This window comes from Mustela nigripes, chromosome 4 (genome assembly GCF_022355385.1).
Source record: "Mustela nigripes isolate SB6536 chromosome 4, MUSNIG.SB6536, whole genome shotgun sequence".
NCBI classification, from domain to species: domain Eukaryota; kingdom Metazoa; phylum Chordata; class Mammalia; order Carnivora; family Mustelidae; genus Mustela; species Mustela nigripes.
In genome coordinates this window covers 166,074,885-166,088,214 of record NC_081560.1, presented here as the reverse complement: position 1 = coordinate 166,088,214, position 13,330 = coordinate 166,074,885, and the positions used below count along the sequence as shown (strand labels likewise).

The 13,330-nt window shown below is 46.4% G+C and overlaps 1 protein-coding gene across 2 annotated transcripts in view; it reads right to left on the bottom strand.

Annotated features, from left to right (window-relative positions):
* Nucleotides 1-11,037, bottom strand: part of SUFU (SUFU negative regulator of hedgehog signaling) — a 114,315-nt gene extending 103,278 nt beyond the window's left edge. For both annotated transcript variants that reach the window (XM_059398454.1, XM_059398456.1), the window contains exons 1-2: nucleotides 10,643-11,037; nucleotides 6,111-6,245 (exon numbers count right to left, since the gene is read on the bottom strand). In XM_059398454.1, coding sequence (XP_059254437.1) covers nucleotides 6,111-6,245; nucleotides 10,643-10,824 — 317 coding nt within the window. In that variant the 5' untranslated portion in view covers nucleotides 10,825-11,037. The remainder of the gene's footprint in view (nucleotides 1-6,110; nucleotides 6,246-10,642) is intronic.
* Nucleotides 11,038-13,330: the final 2,293 nt, after the last annotated feature.

Genomic DNA, 13,330 nt, shown 5'->3' with positions numbered 1-13,330 from the left:
GAAGTGGAGATGCAACTTGGGGGGTTTGGGGGATAGGAAAAGAATAAATGAAACAAGATGGGATCGGGAGGGAGAAAAACCATAAGAGACTCTTAATGTCACAAAACAAACTGAGGGTGGCGGGGGGGAGGTAAAGGGAGAGGGTGGTGGGGTTATGGACATTGGGGAGGGTATGAGATATGGTGAGTGCAGTGAAGTGTGTAAACCTGGCAATTCACAGACCTGTACCCCTGGGGCTAATAATACATTATACGTTTATTTAAAAAAAAAATTTTAAATAATAAAAATAAAATAAAAAAAGAAGAACTCTAGCCCTGCTGCTGGCCAAGGCCACCCCACTCTTTCTAGGTAGCCCAGGGATCCTCCTCTGAGCAGAGAACACTACCATTTCACACAGTCTTCTCAAAACTCAACACCTCGGAGATGAATGGCTGAGGGACCAGAGTTTCAGGGAGTCCTGCCCAGCCGTGAGCCTGCAGAGGACTTCCTCAGCCTGCTGTGCCAGCCACGGGGAGGGTCGGGCTGCCATCTGCGGGTGGTTCACACAGGGATTCTGGTTGTCAGCTTCACCAGAGCTCTGGGAAGAAAGCAAAGGCCCAACCAGAGAAGGGACCATGTTCCCAGGGCAGGTGTGGTAAGGCAAAGGCAGGATGTCCACTGGAAACCACAGAGGATGAAACGACACATTAAAAAGTTCCTGCAAACCCAGCTTTGAGAAGGGAAAATTAGCATTTCCCAACTGCAGGGGACCAAGGCCACACAAAACAACATGTGGAAAAGTTAATCTGTATCCAGTGTTTTAATAAGTAACTCATTCGGTACAGAGCCCAACTCAGAGGAACCTGAAGGGAAAAGGAGGTTCTCTACCAACCCAGTGGAGACAGCCTCAGAAAGCCGGTCAGCGGCAGTTCCAGCCCCAAGGGGGCAAGAACAACTCCAAATTCCACACGCCTACCCGCCAAGAAGCCCAGCACTTGTGGGGCAGAGCCCCGATGGACCATGGGCGGCAGACCTGAGGCACAGGCTCTTCCCTGGGGAGCTGCCATCCTGTGGGCCAGCGGCACACAAAGGCTGTCTTTGGAACCAGCCGACATGTCCAGAAGATGACCTACCCAGTGGAATCCCACCAGGGAAGTCTGCCTGAGATCACAAACACACTCTGCACCTGGGTCCAGGGAGAGCTGCTGGCAGTACCAGGGGCAGCCAGAAATCCTCACAGAGAGCAGGGCTGAAGCCACCCCTTCTACAGCCCTGCAGACCTCCACATTCCAGGCCACAGCTGCTGGCCACAAAGGGAACGGCTGGAGCCGGAGGCTTCCGACAGGCTCTTGGCAGCTGAAGATCATCTGTTTCACTCGTCCCAAGTCCGGGGCAAGAGCAACAGGACAATCTCTGCCACTGAAGTCAGCGAGGGGAGCCTTAGGGTTCCTAGAAAAGCACTCCATTCTCCCCTGTGGCTATCCGGAGCTGGAACTTGGTCCATCTCTCCAACTTCAGAAAGAGCCTCTTAAGAGCCTTTTAATCCAAACAAGTACTCTCTTGTCTGGTTTCCTTTGATGACCGTGAATAGGCAAAGAACCTGGATGGAACTGGCCATTCCGGGGCTCAGGCAACCAGCCTGCTCTTCACTTCCTTCAGGGCTTCCAAGCTGGGGGGGTCCCTGCCTACTCCCACAGTAAGCCTGCTAGGGGACCCCTGGACTTCGGCTTGTCCCTATCCTCGACAAGCTCTGAGAAGGACAGATCTTAAAGGGAGGAGGAATACTGTAGGCATTTATTTTATTTATTTATTTTTTTAAAGATTTTATTTATTTATTTGACAGAGAGAAATCACAGTAGACAGAGAGGCAGGCAGAGAGAGAGAGAGGGAAGCAGGCTCCCTGCTGAGCAGGGAGCCCGATGCGGGACTTGATCCCAGGGCCCTGAGATCATGACCTGAGCCGAAGGCAGCGGCTTAACCCACTGAGCCACCCAGGTGCCCCTACTGTAGGCATTTAATAAATGCTGGTGACTGGTCAAAATGGAAAGGCAGTACAGTGTTTCAGAATACAGGCTGTGGGATCACTGGACCTGGCCTCTGGTTCACCACCTATGCAGTAAGTTTGTTAGCCTACATTTCTGTATCTATAAGCACGACATAATAAGAATTCCTTGTGTCACAGAATTACTATGGGGATAGCATAAAAGGATACCTTTATGAAAAGAATTTAGCACTAACCTGGAATATAGTAAAAAATAAAAAAAGAAGGTTTGCCTATATAATTATGCTAAAGACAAACAACGTCCATACAGTCATTTCTCCCCAGTCATGAAAGCGAGGGTAGGACAGTGGGGACGCTGGGACACCCTGCCACTCTCATCAGTTTGCTGCACTGCCTTCAGCAGGCTACTGTACTTTCCTCCATTTACAATTAAGGGACATGAACTAGATCAGTGTTTCCTATTTGTCCATGACAATAACAGTATTAAATCATACTTTTTATTTTTATTTTACTTATTTATTTATTTGAGAGAGAGACTGGGTGCACTGGAGCACGAGTGGGGGATGAGGGAGGGATACAAGCTGACTCCCCACTGAGCACAAAGCCTGGCACCAGGCTCCATCTCAATGACCCTGAGATCACGATCTAAGCCAAAACCAAGAGTCAGACACTTAAGTGCTGTGTCACCCAGGTGCCCTGACAGAGAGAATCCTAAGCAGGCTCCATGCCCAGAGTGGAGGGGGATGCAGGGCTCCAACTATGACCTTGAGATCATGACCTAAGCCAAAAACAAGAGTCAGACACTTAGTCAACTGAGCCACCCAAGTGCCCTTGAATCTTAGTTAAAAAAAAAAAAAAGGTTCCCTTTATAATTTGCTTTCTTTTTTTTTTTTTTAAAGATTTTATTTATTTATTTATTTGCAGAAAGAGAGAGAGAGCACATAAGCAGGCAGAGATGCAGGCAGAGGCGGAGAGAGAGGCAGGCTCCCTGCTGAGCAAGGAGCCTGATGTGGGACTCGATCCCAGGACCCTGGGATCATGACCTGAGCTGAAGGCAGCGGCTTAACCCACTGAGCCACCCAGGTGTCCCTATAATTTGTTTTCAATTGTTCTAAACATGTCTAGAGTCAGATTCGATTTGGTGTTAGTGCATCAACACCTCTCTCATACTTGCTAATCTGTTGAACAAAGAGAAAGCTGGCCTCAGATTTAGAATCTTTTGTGACAGGGATGCCTTGGTGGCTCAGTCATTGAGTGACTATCTTTGGCTCAGGTCATGATCCCAGGGTCCTGGGATCAAGCCCCAAGTTAGGCTCCCTGCTCAGCGGAGAGTCTGCTTCTCCCTTTCCCTCTGCTGGTCCCCCTGCTTGTACTCTCTCTCTCTCTCTTTCTGTCAAATAAATAAGTAAAATTTTTTAAAAATAAACAAACTGGATGGTAGGGATGCTCAGGTGGTTCAGTTGGTTAAGCATCTGCCTTTGGCTCAGTTCATGATCCCAGGGTCCTGAGATCAAGTCCCACATGAGGCTCCTTGCTCAGCAGGGAGCCTGCTTCTCCCTCTGCCCGCCACACCCCCCGCTTGCACGCACTCTCTCTGACAAATAAATAAAATCTTTTAAAATAAATAAATAAACTGGATGGTAGAACACTCACCTTTTTGACCTCACCTGTAAGTAAGCACTAATTAAATAAGAATCTTTAAATCTATTTCAAAGAGGCCCTGCCACATGAAATGTTTGGAAAAGCAAACTTTTTTCAAGAAACTTATCAAGATTGAGAAGAGACCAGGCACACCAGCACAAGGCCAATTACAAACGTACTTTTGACTTCTGCAACATATACCAGAACTGGGTAAATATCCAAGAACACTCCTTCCATGTCCTTCTTGAGTCAGGACATAATACCAGAAAACACTAGGTTCCAGTGGTGAGGTACAGCCCAACTTGAGGTCTCACTATTGTCATAAATGACATATAAATATCACAGTGCTTTATCATACAGAAATGACACACATATAATGGGGTACTTTCAAACGTGGAAAAACAGTAAGGAAGGCCCTCTTTAAAATTCAGAGGTTGCCCCCTCTGAAATATGGGGCTTTCTCAATTACGTTCTTCATGTCACTTTGGGCTTTGGACCCATCACTGATAAGCAGGTATACTGCAAGAATCTTTAAGCTACATAGGAAATGGTATTCTTCTGACTGGAATAAATCTGTCAACAAAAAGGTACAGGCTAACTGCACTATACACCCTCCTCTGCAGGTTCTTATTAAAAGTATACATTAAAGTCCAGCATAGTGCCTTTACTGCCCACATCTGTTTGCTATTCTCTCTCCATTATTAATACTGTAATGCAGGGTCCCCATTCAGGCAAGATTAATTCACTGTTCCCAAAGCCTTCTGCTGACATTGCAATGGATCTGTCTGGAAGGCTATAAAGGCAGGCCCAGGCATTGCTCTTGACATGTGATCAGTAAGGAGATGAGACCTGGGCCCCCAGCTTAATGAGAGAGAAGAGGAAGTTAGGTTGGACCTGTGATCAGAGAGGTAGAACACTCTAGTGGTTAAAAACTCAGACTTTGGACTCAAAACAGTTCAACTGAATCCAAGTTCTTTTCCTTTAGGCAATTCATTTACCCCTCAAGTGATTCAATTTTCTCATCTATAAAATAGAGATAACAAAAAAACCTGGTAAGATTGTAAAGTATCTGATGTGATCATAAGGAAGATACTAAGAACTAAAACAAAGCAAAAAAACAAAACAACAACAACAAACACACACACACAAAAAACCCCTGATGATTATCATCATCCCAGAATCAACCTCTTAAGCTGAGGCAGGACAGGAAGAGCCCCTTAGTCTTTCAACCTACACATGCTAAGTAGTCATCACCAAGATACCAAAAAGATAGTGTAAGAGGCAAAAAAGATACAACAAGCTAAAAGCAGGAGAGGACGGGATAACAGAAATACAATCAGCTCTTGATTGACTGTGCTGATGAGAGGGAAGGAAGACAATATATAAATTGAAGAAAAGAACCCCTCTCACAAAAGAGTACAGATGGAACAAAATATTTGTGTGTTTTTTTTTAATTACAGATAGTAACTTACTCGAGGACATGATATCATTGTTTAAGAGACAGTAGAACACAGTCATTAAGAACATGAACTCTAGAGCCAGAATGCCTGCATTAGAATGCTGGCTCCACTACCTCCAAGCTGTATGACCTTAAACAAGTTATAGACTCTCTTTGTAGCTCAGTTTCCTCATCTGTTAAATGGGACAAATATGAGTATCTACCAGTATTATATGGTTGTGGTGAAAATAAAATTAGTTTATACATGCAAAGTGACTAGGAGACCACTTGGTTCATAATCAATGCTATAATATAATAAATGTTAGCTTTCATTATTATTAGTGTTGCTGTTATGGTTTTAGCTGACTTAATACTAAGTTGATGTTTAACTTAATATTAAAATGTATTTAAATTCAGTGGTTATGGGGGTATTTAGGGGAGGCAGGATTTGGAAGTATACAGGGCAGAAAACGGGAGAGAGACTAGAATAAAAAATGTACTATGTATAGGCTGAGCACAGACAACTGCAGGTTACAAGAAAGTAAGTAAGATCAACAGAGGGAGAGAGATGGATATATTCATGATAGAGCAAGAGGAGTAAAATGTTAAATGCAGAATCTAGGTAGTAGGTATTTGTGTGTTGGCTATAAAATTATTTCAACTATGCTTTATGTTTAAATTTTTTCACTACAAGCTAGAGGAGAAAAAAAAACAGGTACACTTAGAGGCATTGATTCAAATTCTGGATCACAGCTATGCTGCCTGTCCTCTGAGATCAAACACCAGAGCAGTTTGGAAAAACCTGCTGGTTTTGGAACACTTGCTCATCATCAACACTGTCTTGCACCAGATGAGCAGAGTTCGGGTGCTGACCTGGATCACTCTGGCACAAGCAGATACAAGCAGAGGGCAGAAACCCAGAGGTTCAACCTGAGCAGTGCCAACCACACAGAATTATGACATTCTCACCTCTGCTCAGGGAAAACCCAGAAATAAGGCACAAGGCTAAGAAAGAGACAGGTGGAGGGTGGGCAAGTGCCCTTTACTCACTCGTGGACTCTGCTGTCACCATAGAGATCACTCAGGCCGAAGCTGATGTAGTGCCAGTGTTCAGGGATATTGGCAGAAGGGCTCCCCACGTTCCTGTACATGCTAACATAGTCCAGGGGGTCTGGGCCGCCCAACCTGCAAAAGATAAAACATGGTGCAGTTCAGTGTGAGCCTGAAAGCAGACAATGTGAAGCTAAGAGGTCATACCTTACCAATCTAAAGACCCCATCCTAGAGGAATGTGGGATGACTAAAAGGAAGCCATACCTCCAGGGTAAGACCAAGGGATGGGCAACTAGAAGTTGCCCAATTCCAGAAGCAGAAGAGACTCCCTTTAATCACCCACATGTAGGACCTCTTTTAGAAATAAACAGACTAGGTGGTTACCCCTTTTATTTCCTCCAATTTCAATTACCAATCCCAAACGGATTGACAGGGATTACTTCTCTTCCATGGAGCCTGTAACCATGCCAAGCTTCAAGGCAAGAGGTGCATTAGTCAATCAACTGGCTTCGGTTGAAAGACTGTCCTGGGCATCCCCAATGGGCATTGTTCCTGGAAGCAGAGGCTCAGCTCCACTCCTGCCTCTTAGACAGCTAATTCCTGAAAGACTATATTGTGCCCTATGTTAATTACAGTTTGCTCTAAACAAATCCAATGCCTCCAGACCCCAGCCTATACCCCACAGACCAAAACTGGTCTTTTCTCATGCAAGTGACAAAGGCCACACTTAGACTAGCTCAGCCCTGAACAGAGAACTGCAGCAGGCCCAACTGAGCCTTGGGAGTGCCTGCAACCAGGAGATGATCCCAGGAGACTGTCGCCGCAAAGGTAGGGCTGGAATATTAAATGATTTGGGGCCTCTGAAGACCACATTAAACATCCCCCATAATTCCAACCGAGAAGCAGCTGAGGAAGAGAGTAAGTCATTAGCTCACTCTAAGGATTTAATTCCATAAGGGTTTCCTTTAGTCAAGCAATTAGAGCTCTTTAAAAAAAAAAAAAGAAGAAGAAGAAAAAAAAGCTCCTGCTTTTCTTCAGAATGGATAGGGAAACTTGGTAGACTTGAGAAACAGCCTAAATGGAAACCATCAGCGGAAGGAAGTCTGCATTTAGCTCACAAACACTGTGCATTTGAGCTGCCTCGGATATCTGACTGTCCCACAGACTGCAAAAAGTTTGCCTGCCCCTGGGACACTGACGGACTGTACTTTGCAATTGGGATAATATGCTGAAGGAACACTAATAACCAAATAAAGGCATGTTACATGTGATCCCAGCAAGAGTGCCAGTATCATGCAATTTAAGTACTATCTAAAACCAGTAGGTCTGGTTTCATCCTCTTTTGCCAGGGTATTACCTGCCTTTACAGAAATCCTTATTTTCTACTAGTGCTAAGAACTAAGTGCTAAATGCTAAGTTATTTATAGAACTTTTATAAAGTTGCTACAGATAGCTAAGACTCTCAACTGAGTAGATTAGGAAAAGGGACAAATCACCATGTCTTTCCTTAACTCTGATTTGGCCAAATCATTTGAATACTTCCACAACCAGCTGAATATAGAAAAGTTTGCTGGGGGAAGAAGGAAACAAAAGGGTAGCTATCCCTGGAACAACCACAAGATAGATGCAGAACCCCATAACACATGGGAGTGACTATAGGTTCCATGTCTGCTCTGGTTTCCTGCTCCAGATTCCCAGCCTTGCCCCTTCTTCAACCTAGGTCCATCCAGCAAAAAGTGGCAAAACTGTATCCAAACTGTATCCACGGTTCCATGCTCCATCTGCCATACCCCCTGCAGTCCTCTCTCAGGATATACTGCACCAAGGAGTGCTACTTTACCTTAAAACTACAACTGTAAGGAATAATCAAGAGTCAGGCAAAATTAGCCTTGTCCCCAAGCACAGTGTTGTTCTACTTACTCAGAAACCTGATGGGGAAACAGATGAGTATATAGAAAATAATCATATTTTGCAATTGGAAAAAGATGTTATCCAAGGACCCAGAGCACCCCTTGATGCTCTTCCTTGAACCTACTTCTTTGAACACCTAACCTCATTCCACATGCCAGCTGCAGGCATGCAGGAACTCCAGGGTACTAGCTCTGCCTCCATGTTTCTGCTCCCTGCTCACTAAAGTCTCAGCTTTTAGCCAGGATGTCCCTGCTGGCCAGGGTCCACTGGCCAAAGAGCCAATCTTCTGTCACAAGAAAATGAATCTCAAGGGACCCTGGGCCACAGCCAGACCTGGGTAGCCTTAGTCAAATTTCGAACAAGGCCTTGTGGGAACCCAAATGTGAGCTTTGTCAATGAACTGATTTCAGAATCTTATTTATGCAAACCCTTCCAAATCTTACAAAAACCAGCTGCTCAGCCGCTCCTTCTCATATTTTTCTGCATCTAGACAGCATTTCTAATTTCACAAAGTGCTCTTTATTAGTCATTACATGTTGGCCCATCTCTAAAGGTAAGTTCTGCCTGTTTAACAAGCTTGCAGTAGGGAAGAAAAAAAAAAAAGCCCAAATCAGTCTCAGTCCTTTGTATGTGCTTTAATATCACCACACACAACTCTATCCTTCATGGCCAGTTGAGTGACAGAAAAACTGTTGCCCAAGTTTGTATAGTGATTTCTCTGCACACTCACAAGGGGCCTGAAGAAACGGCATCGCAGAAACTGGTCCTCTGTTCTCATGACACAATCCAACACAGCTCATCACAATACATATTTAAATATAGACGTGCAGGGGCGCCTGGGTGGCTCAGTGGGTTAAGCCGCTGCCTTCGGCTCAGGTCATGATCTCAGGGTCCTGGGATCAAGTCCCGCATCGGGCTCTCTGCTCAGCAGGGAGCCTGCTTCCTTCTCTCTCTCTCTGCCTGCCTCTCAGTGTACTTGTAATTTCTCTCTGTCAAATAAATAAATAAAATCTTTTAAATAAATAAATAAATATAGACGTGCAGTGAGAATGGGTTATTAAGTTATCAAGAGCTGCTTTCATGCAGAAGCTCTCTTCAAATACTCCTCTCAGCCAGAGAACAGTTTGCCTGCTGAAGAGAACTATACTGCTGATCACATCTCCTCCTGGCTATCAGGCATGGTCCTCCCATAGGAGGAGGCTGGTCCCCAGGCCCTCCATGATGTCAGTCTCTTCACATCCTCCCAGTGACCCAGGGAGCGAGCCTCAACCCTAGACAGTCTAGTTTCTGCCATCTCAGGAGGAAGTTAAGAGGTTACCTTGGAGAAGATTCAGTCCTAAATGGAGAGGTAACCAGCAAAGACATTTATTCTATCAACTTCCCCCACTGGGTCTACCTGCCTCTTTGGCCACATCCCATGCTGCTTCCTGAACAGTCTTTCAGAGCTCAGTGAAGGGGATCATCTAATACAGTGCCTACACGAATGCTGTTCTGGACAGATTCAACCAACTCCTCAATTTGATCCAGAAAGGCAGAGTCAGAGTCTCTCGAACACCTGTTCTGACCAGAGGCTGTAGAGAGAGACACCCTGCAAACAGGAATGGAAAACAAAAAAGGACCATTCCTATCCCAAGGGCAGCCCTTCTGTAAACAGGTCTGATCCTTAACAGAGCTGCTTGAGGGTTACTGTCAGCGTTCCTGAGAAACTGTTGCCTAAATCCTGAAGCTTGTGGTCAGGGAGCTCCTCTTAACATGTTGCTTACTTCTTTACTCCGTAGCAAAGTCCCAGACCTTCATTATTTACTGTGGTCCCCCCTTCAATCCTTAGCCAAAACATGGATCTCCCTGCCTCTGCCTCTGTTCTAGCCAATGTCCTAAAGCAAAGCAGCTGCAAAGCCAGAGGAAACTCTGCTTGGAGAAAGAGAACTGTGCCGAGTAAGCAGAAAGTTTATCAAGAAAAGTTGCTCCGTGAAACTTCAAACGCAAAAGCACTGCACCGATATGACTGACGTCTGAGCTCATGCGGAAGGTATCAAAAGGAGACTTCCTTCTCCCGTCTCCACAGGCACAACTCTCGCAACTTGCTCCCCTCCTAACCTACGGGAAAGCGGGGGTCCCCAAATCCACCCCTACCCTGTGCAGTCTCGAGCCCTCTGAGCTCCGCCAGCCGCACTCCTCCAAAGCCCTCTCATATGCTCCCCAGGCCCCGCCTCGCCTCCCTCATCCCACTTCAGCCGCCCCCGCCCCCGGCTTCCCCTCGCCCACTAATGACCCCCTACAGGCGCCCCCTCCTTTCACCACGTTTACAGTTCCCCCCCTCCTATCGCACTCCCCCGCTCCTACACACACCCCCAATTCACTCTATTCTCCTAATCCCAGTTAACCCTTCATCTTCCCTCCCTCGTTAACCCTTCGCTACCCACAGGCTCCGTTAACCCCTTTGTCCCCATTCCCAACTTCAGCCTTAACTCCTTCCCTCGCAGCAGGACGCCCTCCTTCTCAGTGCTTTTGCTTTAACCATTCTTCTCCACCTCCCCCTCCTCCGCAAATGACTTCGCCCCCGGGATTCTAACACTTCCCAGCCCGCCCCTGTCCGTCTCCCCGCGGCCCAGGGCATACCAGTACTTGACGATAGCGGTAACCTGGAGCGGGTTCGGCTGGTCAGGGTAAAGGCGACGGCACTCTCCGTAGATGGCGTGCAGTCCCGGGGGGAAGAGCGAGGCGAAGGCCGGGGGCGCACTAGGGCCAGGGGCCGGGGGCGCGGCGGGGCCGGGGGCGCCGCTAGGCCGCAGCTCCGCCATCCGGGCGCGTAGGGCGCTGGGGGGACCGGGGAGGGTGGACAAGGGGGAGAGCACTGACGCGCCAGCAGGCGGACCCCGTGGGTGCGACTCCCCGAGGCGATGGGGGCTGCAGCGAGGTCTACGCTCCGCGCCTGCGCACGGCGCACTGTCTGCCCAGGCCGTCGCCGCCGCAGAGACAGCCAGAGGCTGCCTCGGGGGCCGCGGGGCGCTCAAGGGGGCGGGGCGTCGGCGCGCCCTATCCCGGTATCCATTGGATAGTATCTGTGCCAGTCACAGGTGGGGAAGGCGTGACTTGACAATAGGTCCCGCCTCCCTCTACTGGTGTTGGGGGTGTCCCAAGGCTCTTGGTCTCCCCCTAGTGTTAGGAGGAACCCACGTTTAAATAGAGATGTTGAGCCTTCTAAGGTGCTAGGGTCCCAGGAAAGCAGTGGGAAGTTCGACGAAGTGCTTGTCACTGTTCTGCTGACGCGCTGGTAGGAAGAATTTAAGCATAAATCTGACAATAATGGATTGGTTCATTCATCCATTAGTGTGATTTTAATTTCAAAAGATTATAAATCTGGAGACGCCTGGGTGGCTCAGAGGGTTAAGCCTCTGCCTTCGGCTCAGGTCATGGTCCCGGAGTCCTGGGATCCAGCCCCACATTGCGCTCTCTGCTGGGCCTTGCTGGGAGCTTGCTTCTCTCTCTGCCTGCCTCTCTGCCTACTTGTAGTCTCTCTCTCTCTCTGTGCCAAATAAATAAATAAATAAATAAAATCTTTTTAAAAAATTATAAATCTGAATGTTTCTTACCGTCATTGAATGTCCATTTACCATATTCACTGCCACTAACACCGCCAAATTCAGGGATTGTAGGTTGAAATACTTATTTTGGAGTCCTGTTAAAAAGTAGCAAATGTGAAGTCAACTAGGACTAATTTTAAAAGACTTGGTGATTTTTTTATTTCTATTTTTTAAAAAGATTTTGTTTATTTTATAGAGAGCATGCACGAGTGTGTGGGGGAGGGGCAGAGGGAGAAGGAGAAGCAGACTCCCTGCTACTCTATCCCAGGACCCTGTGATCATGACTAGGGCCCAAGGCAGACATTTAACCTACTGAGCCACTCAGGCACCCCAAGACTTAGTATTTTTTTAAAGATTTTATTTATTTATTTATTTGACCGAGAGAGTGAGAGAGCACAAGCAGAGGGAGCAACAGAAGGCAAAGGAGAAGCAGGCTCCCCACTGAGCAGGGAGCCCTATGTGGGGCTGGATGCAAGGACCCTGGGATCCTGACCTGAGCCAAAGGAGGACGCTTTTTTTTTTTTTTAAGATTTATTTATTTATTTATTTGACAGATAGAGATCACAAGTAGGCAGACAGGCAGGCAGAGAGAGAGGAGGAAGCAGGCCCCCTGCCGAGCAGAGAGCCCTGATGTGGGGGCTCAATCCCAGCACCCTGGGATCATGACCCAAGCTGAAGGCAGAGGCTTTAATCCACTAATCCACCCAGGCGCCCCTAAAGGAGGACGCTTAACCATCTGAGCCACCCAGATGCCCCAAGACTTGGTAATTTTTTAATAAATGCTTTTAGTTATGACAATCTCTAATTTTTGTTTTATGAGGATGTATGCAAATTGCCTTGAGGAACACCAATATTTATTATCTGCTATGGATCCGCTCTTTCCCATTAACGTTCACTCTCTGTAACTGGGAGAATTTTTTTTTAATTGTAAGTAATCTTTACACCCAATGTGGGGCTCAAATTTACAACCCCCAGATCGAGTCCTATGTTCTACTGATTGAGCCAGCCAGGCACCCCTGGGAGAATTAATTCACAAGGCACCTGGCTGAGAATTATTTCCCTGTGTACAATAAGGAATTCCAAGCGAAAGGAATAAAAGGAAGCCCTGATTACCAATGCTATTGACTAAAGATTCCCCGCAACTTGAAGGGGGTGGGGGTTGCATAATCTGGAGAAAAATGCACTGGGCTCATTTGAAAATAGCGACACATAACTTCTCTTCACTACCGTTTTCTTATTCATCAATAGCAATTCTGACTCTTCATGAAAATCAGAGAAGGCAGCTCCTGAAGCTATTAAAGGAACAATGTTTTTTAATGACCAAAAGATTACCTGTACCTTAGTTCCAAATGTCAGTCCTCAGACCAATATTAGCCTGTTGCAAAGTTTACACCCACCCAGGAAAAAATGTGAAAAGAACCAAAATGTGCTGGTTTTTCTCAAAAAGCAAATTTTATAAAATTTAAGTTGTTTTCTTTTGTTCTGGGATTATGTCTTCCTTCCCCATATGGGTGTGGTGGGGGTGACATTAAATTTTCCTTTATTAGAGTTTGATGCTGATAAATGTTTATTAATGTCTTACTGACCCAAATGAAAACATAGCAACCTTATACTACCCAGGAGAAGTAGTGTCAGGACGCATCTGGAAAATCTAAACATCCACGGAATACTGGCCAATCCAAACCCAACTACAGACAAGTGCTCAAGAAGACTACATACTTCA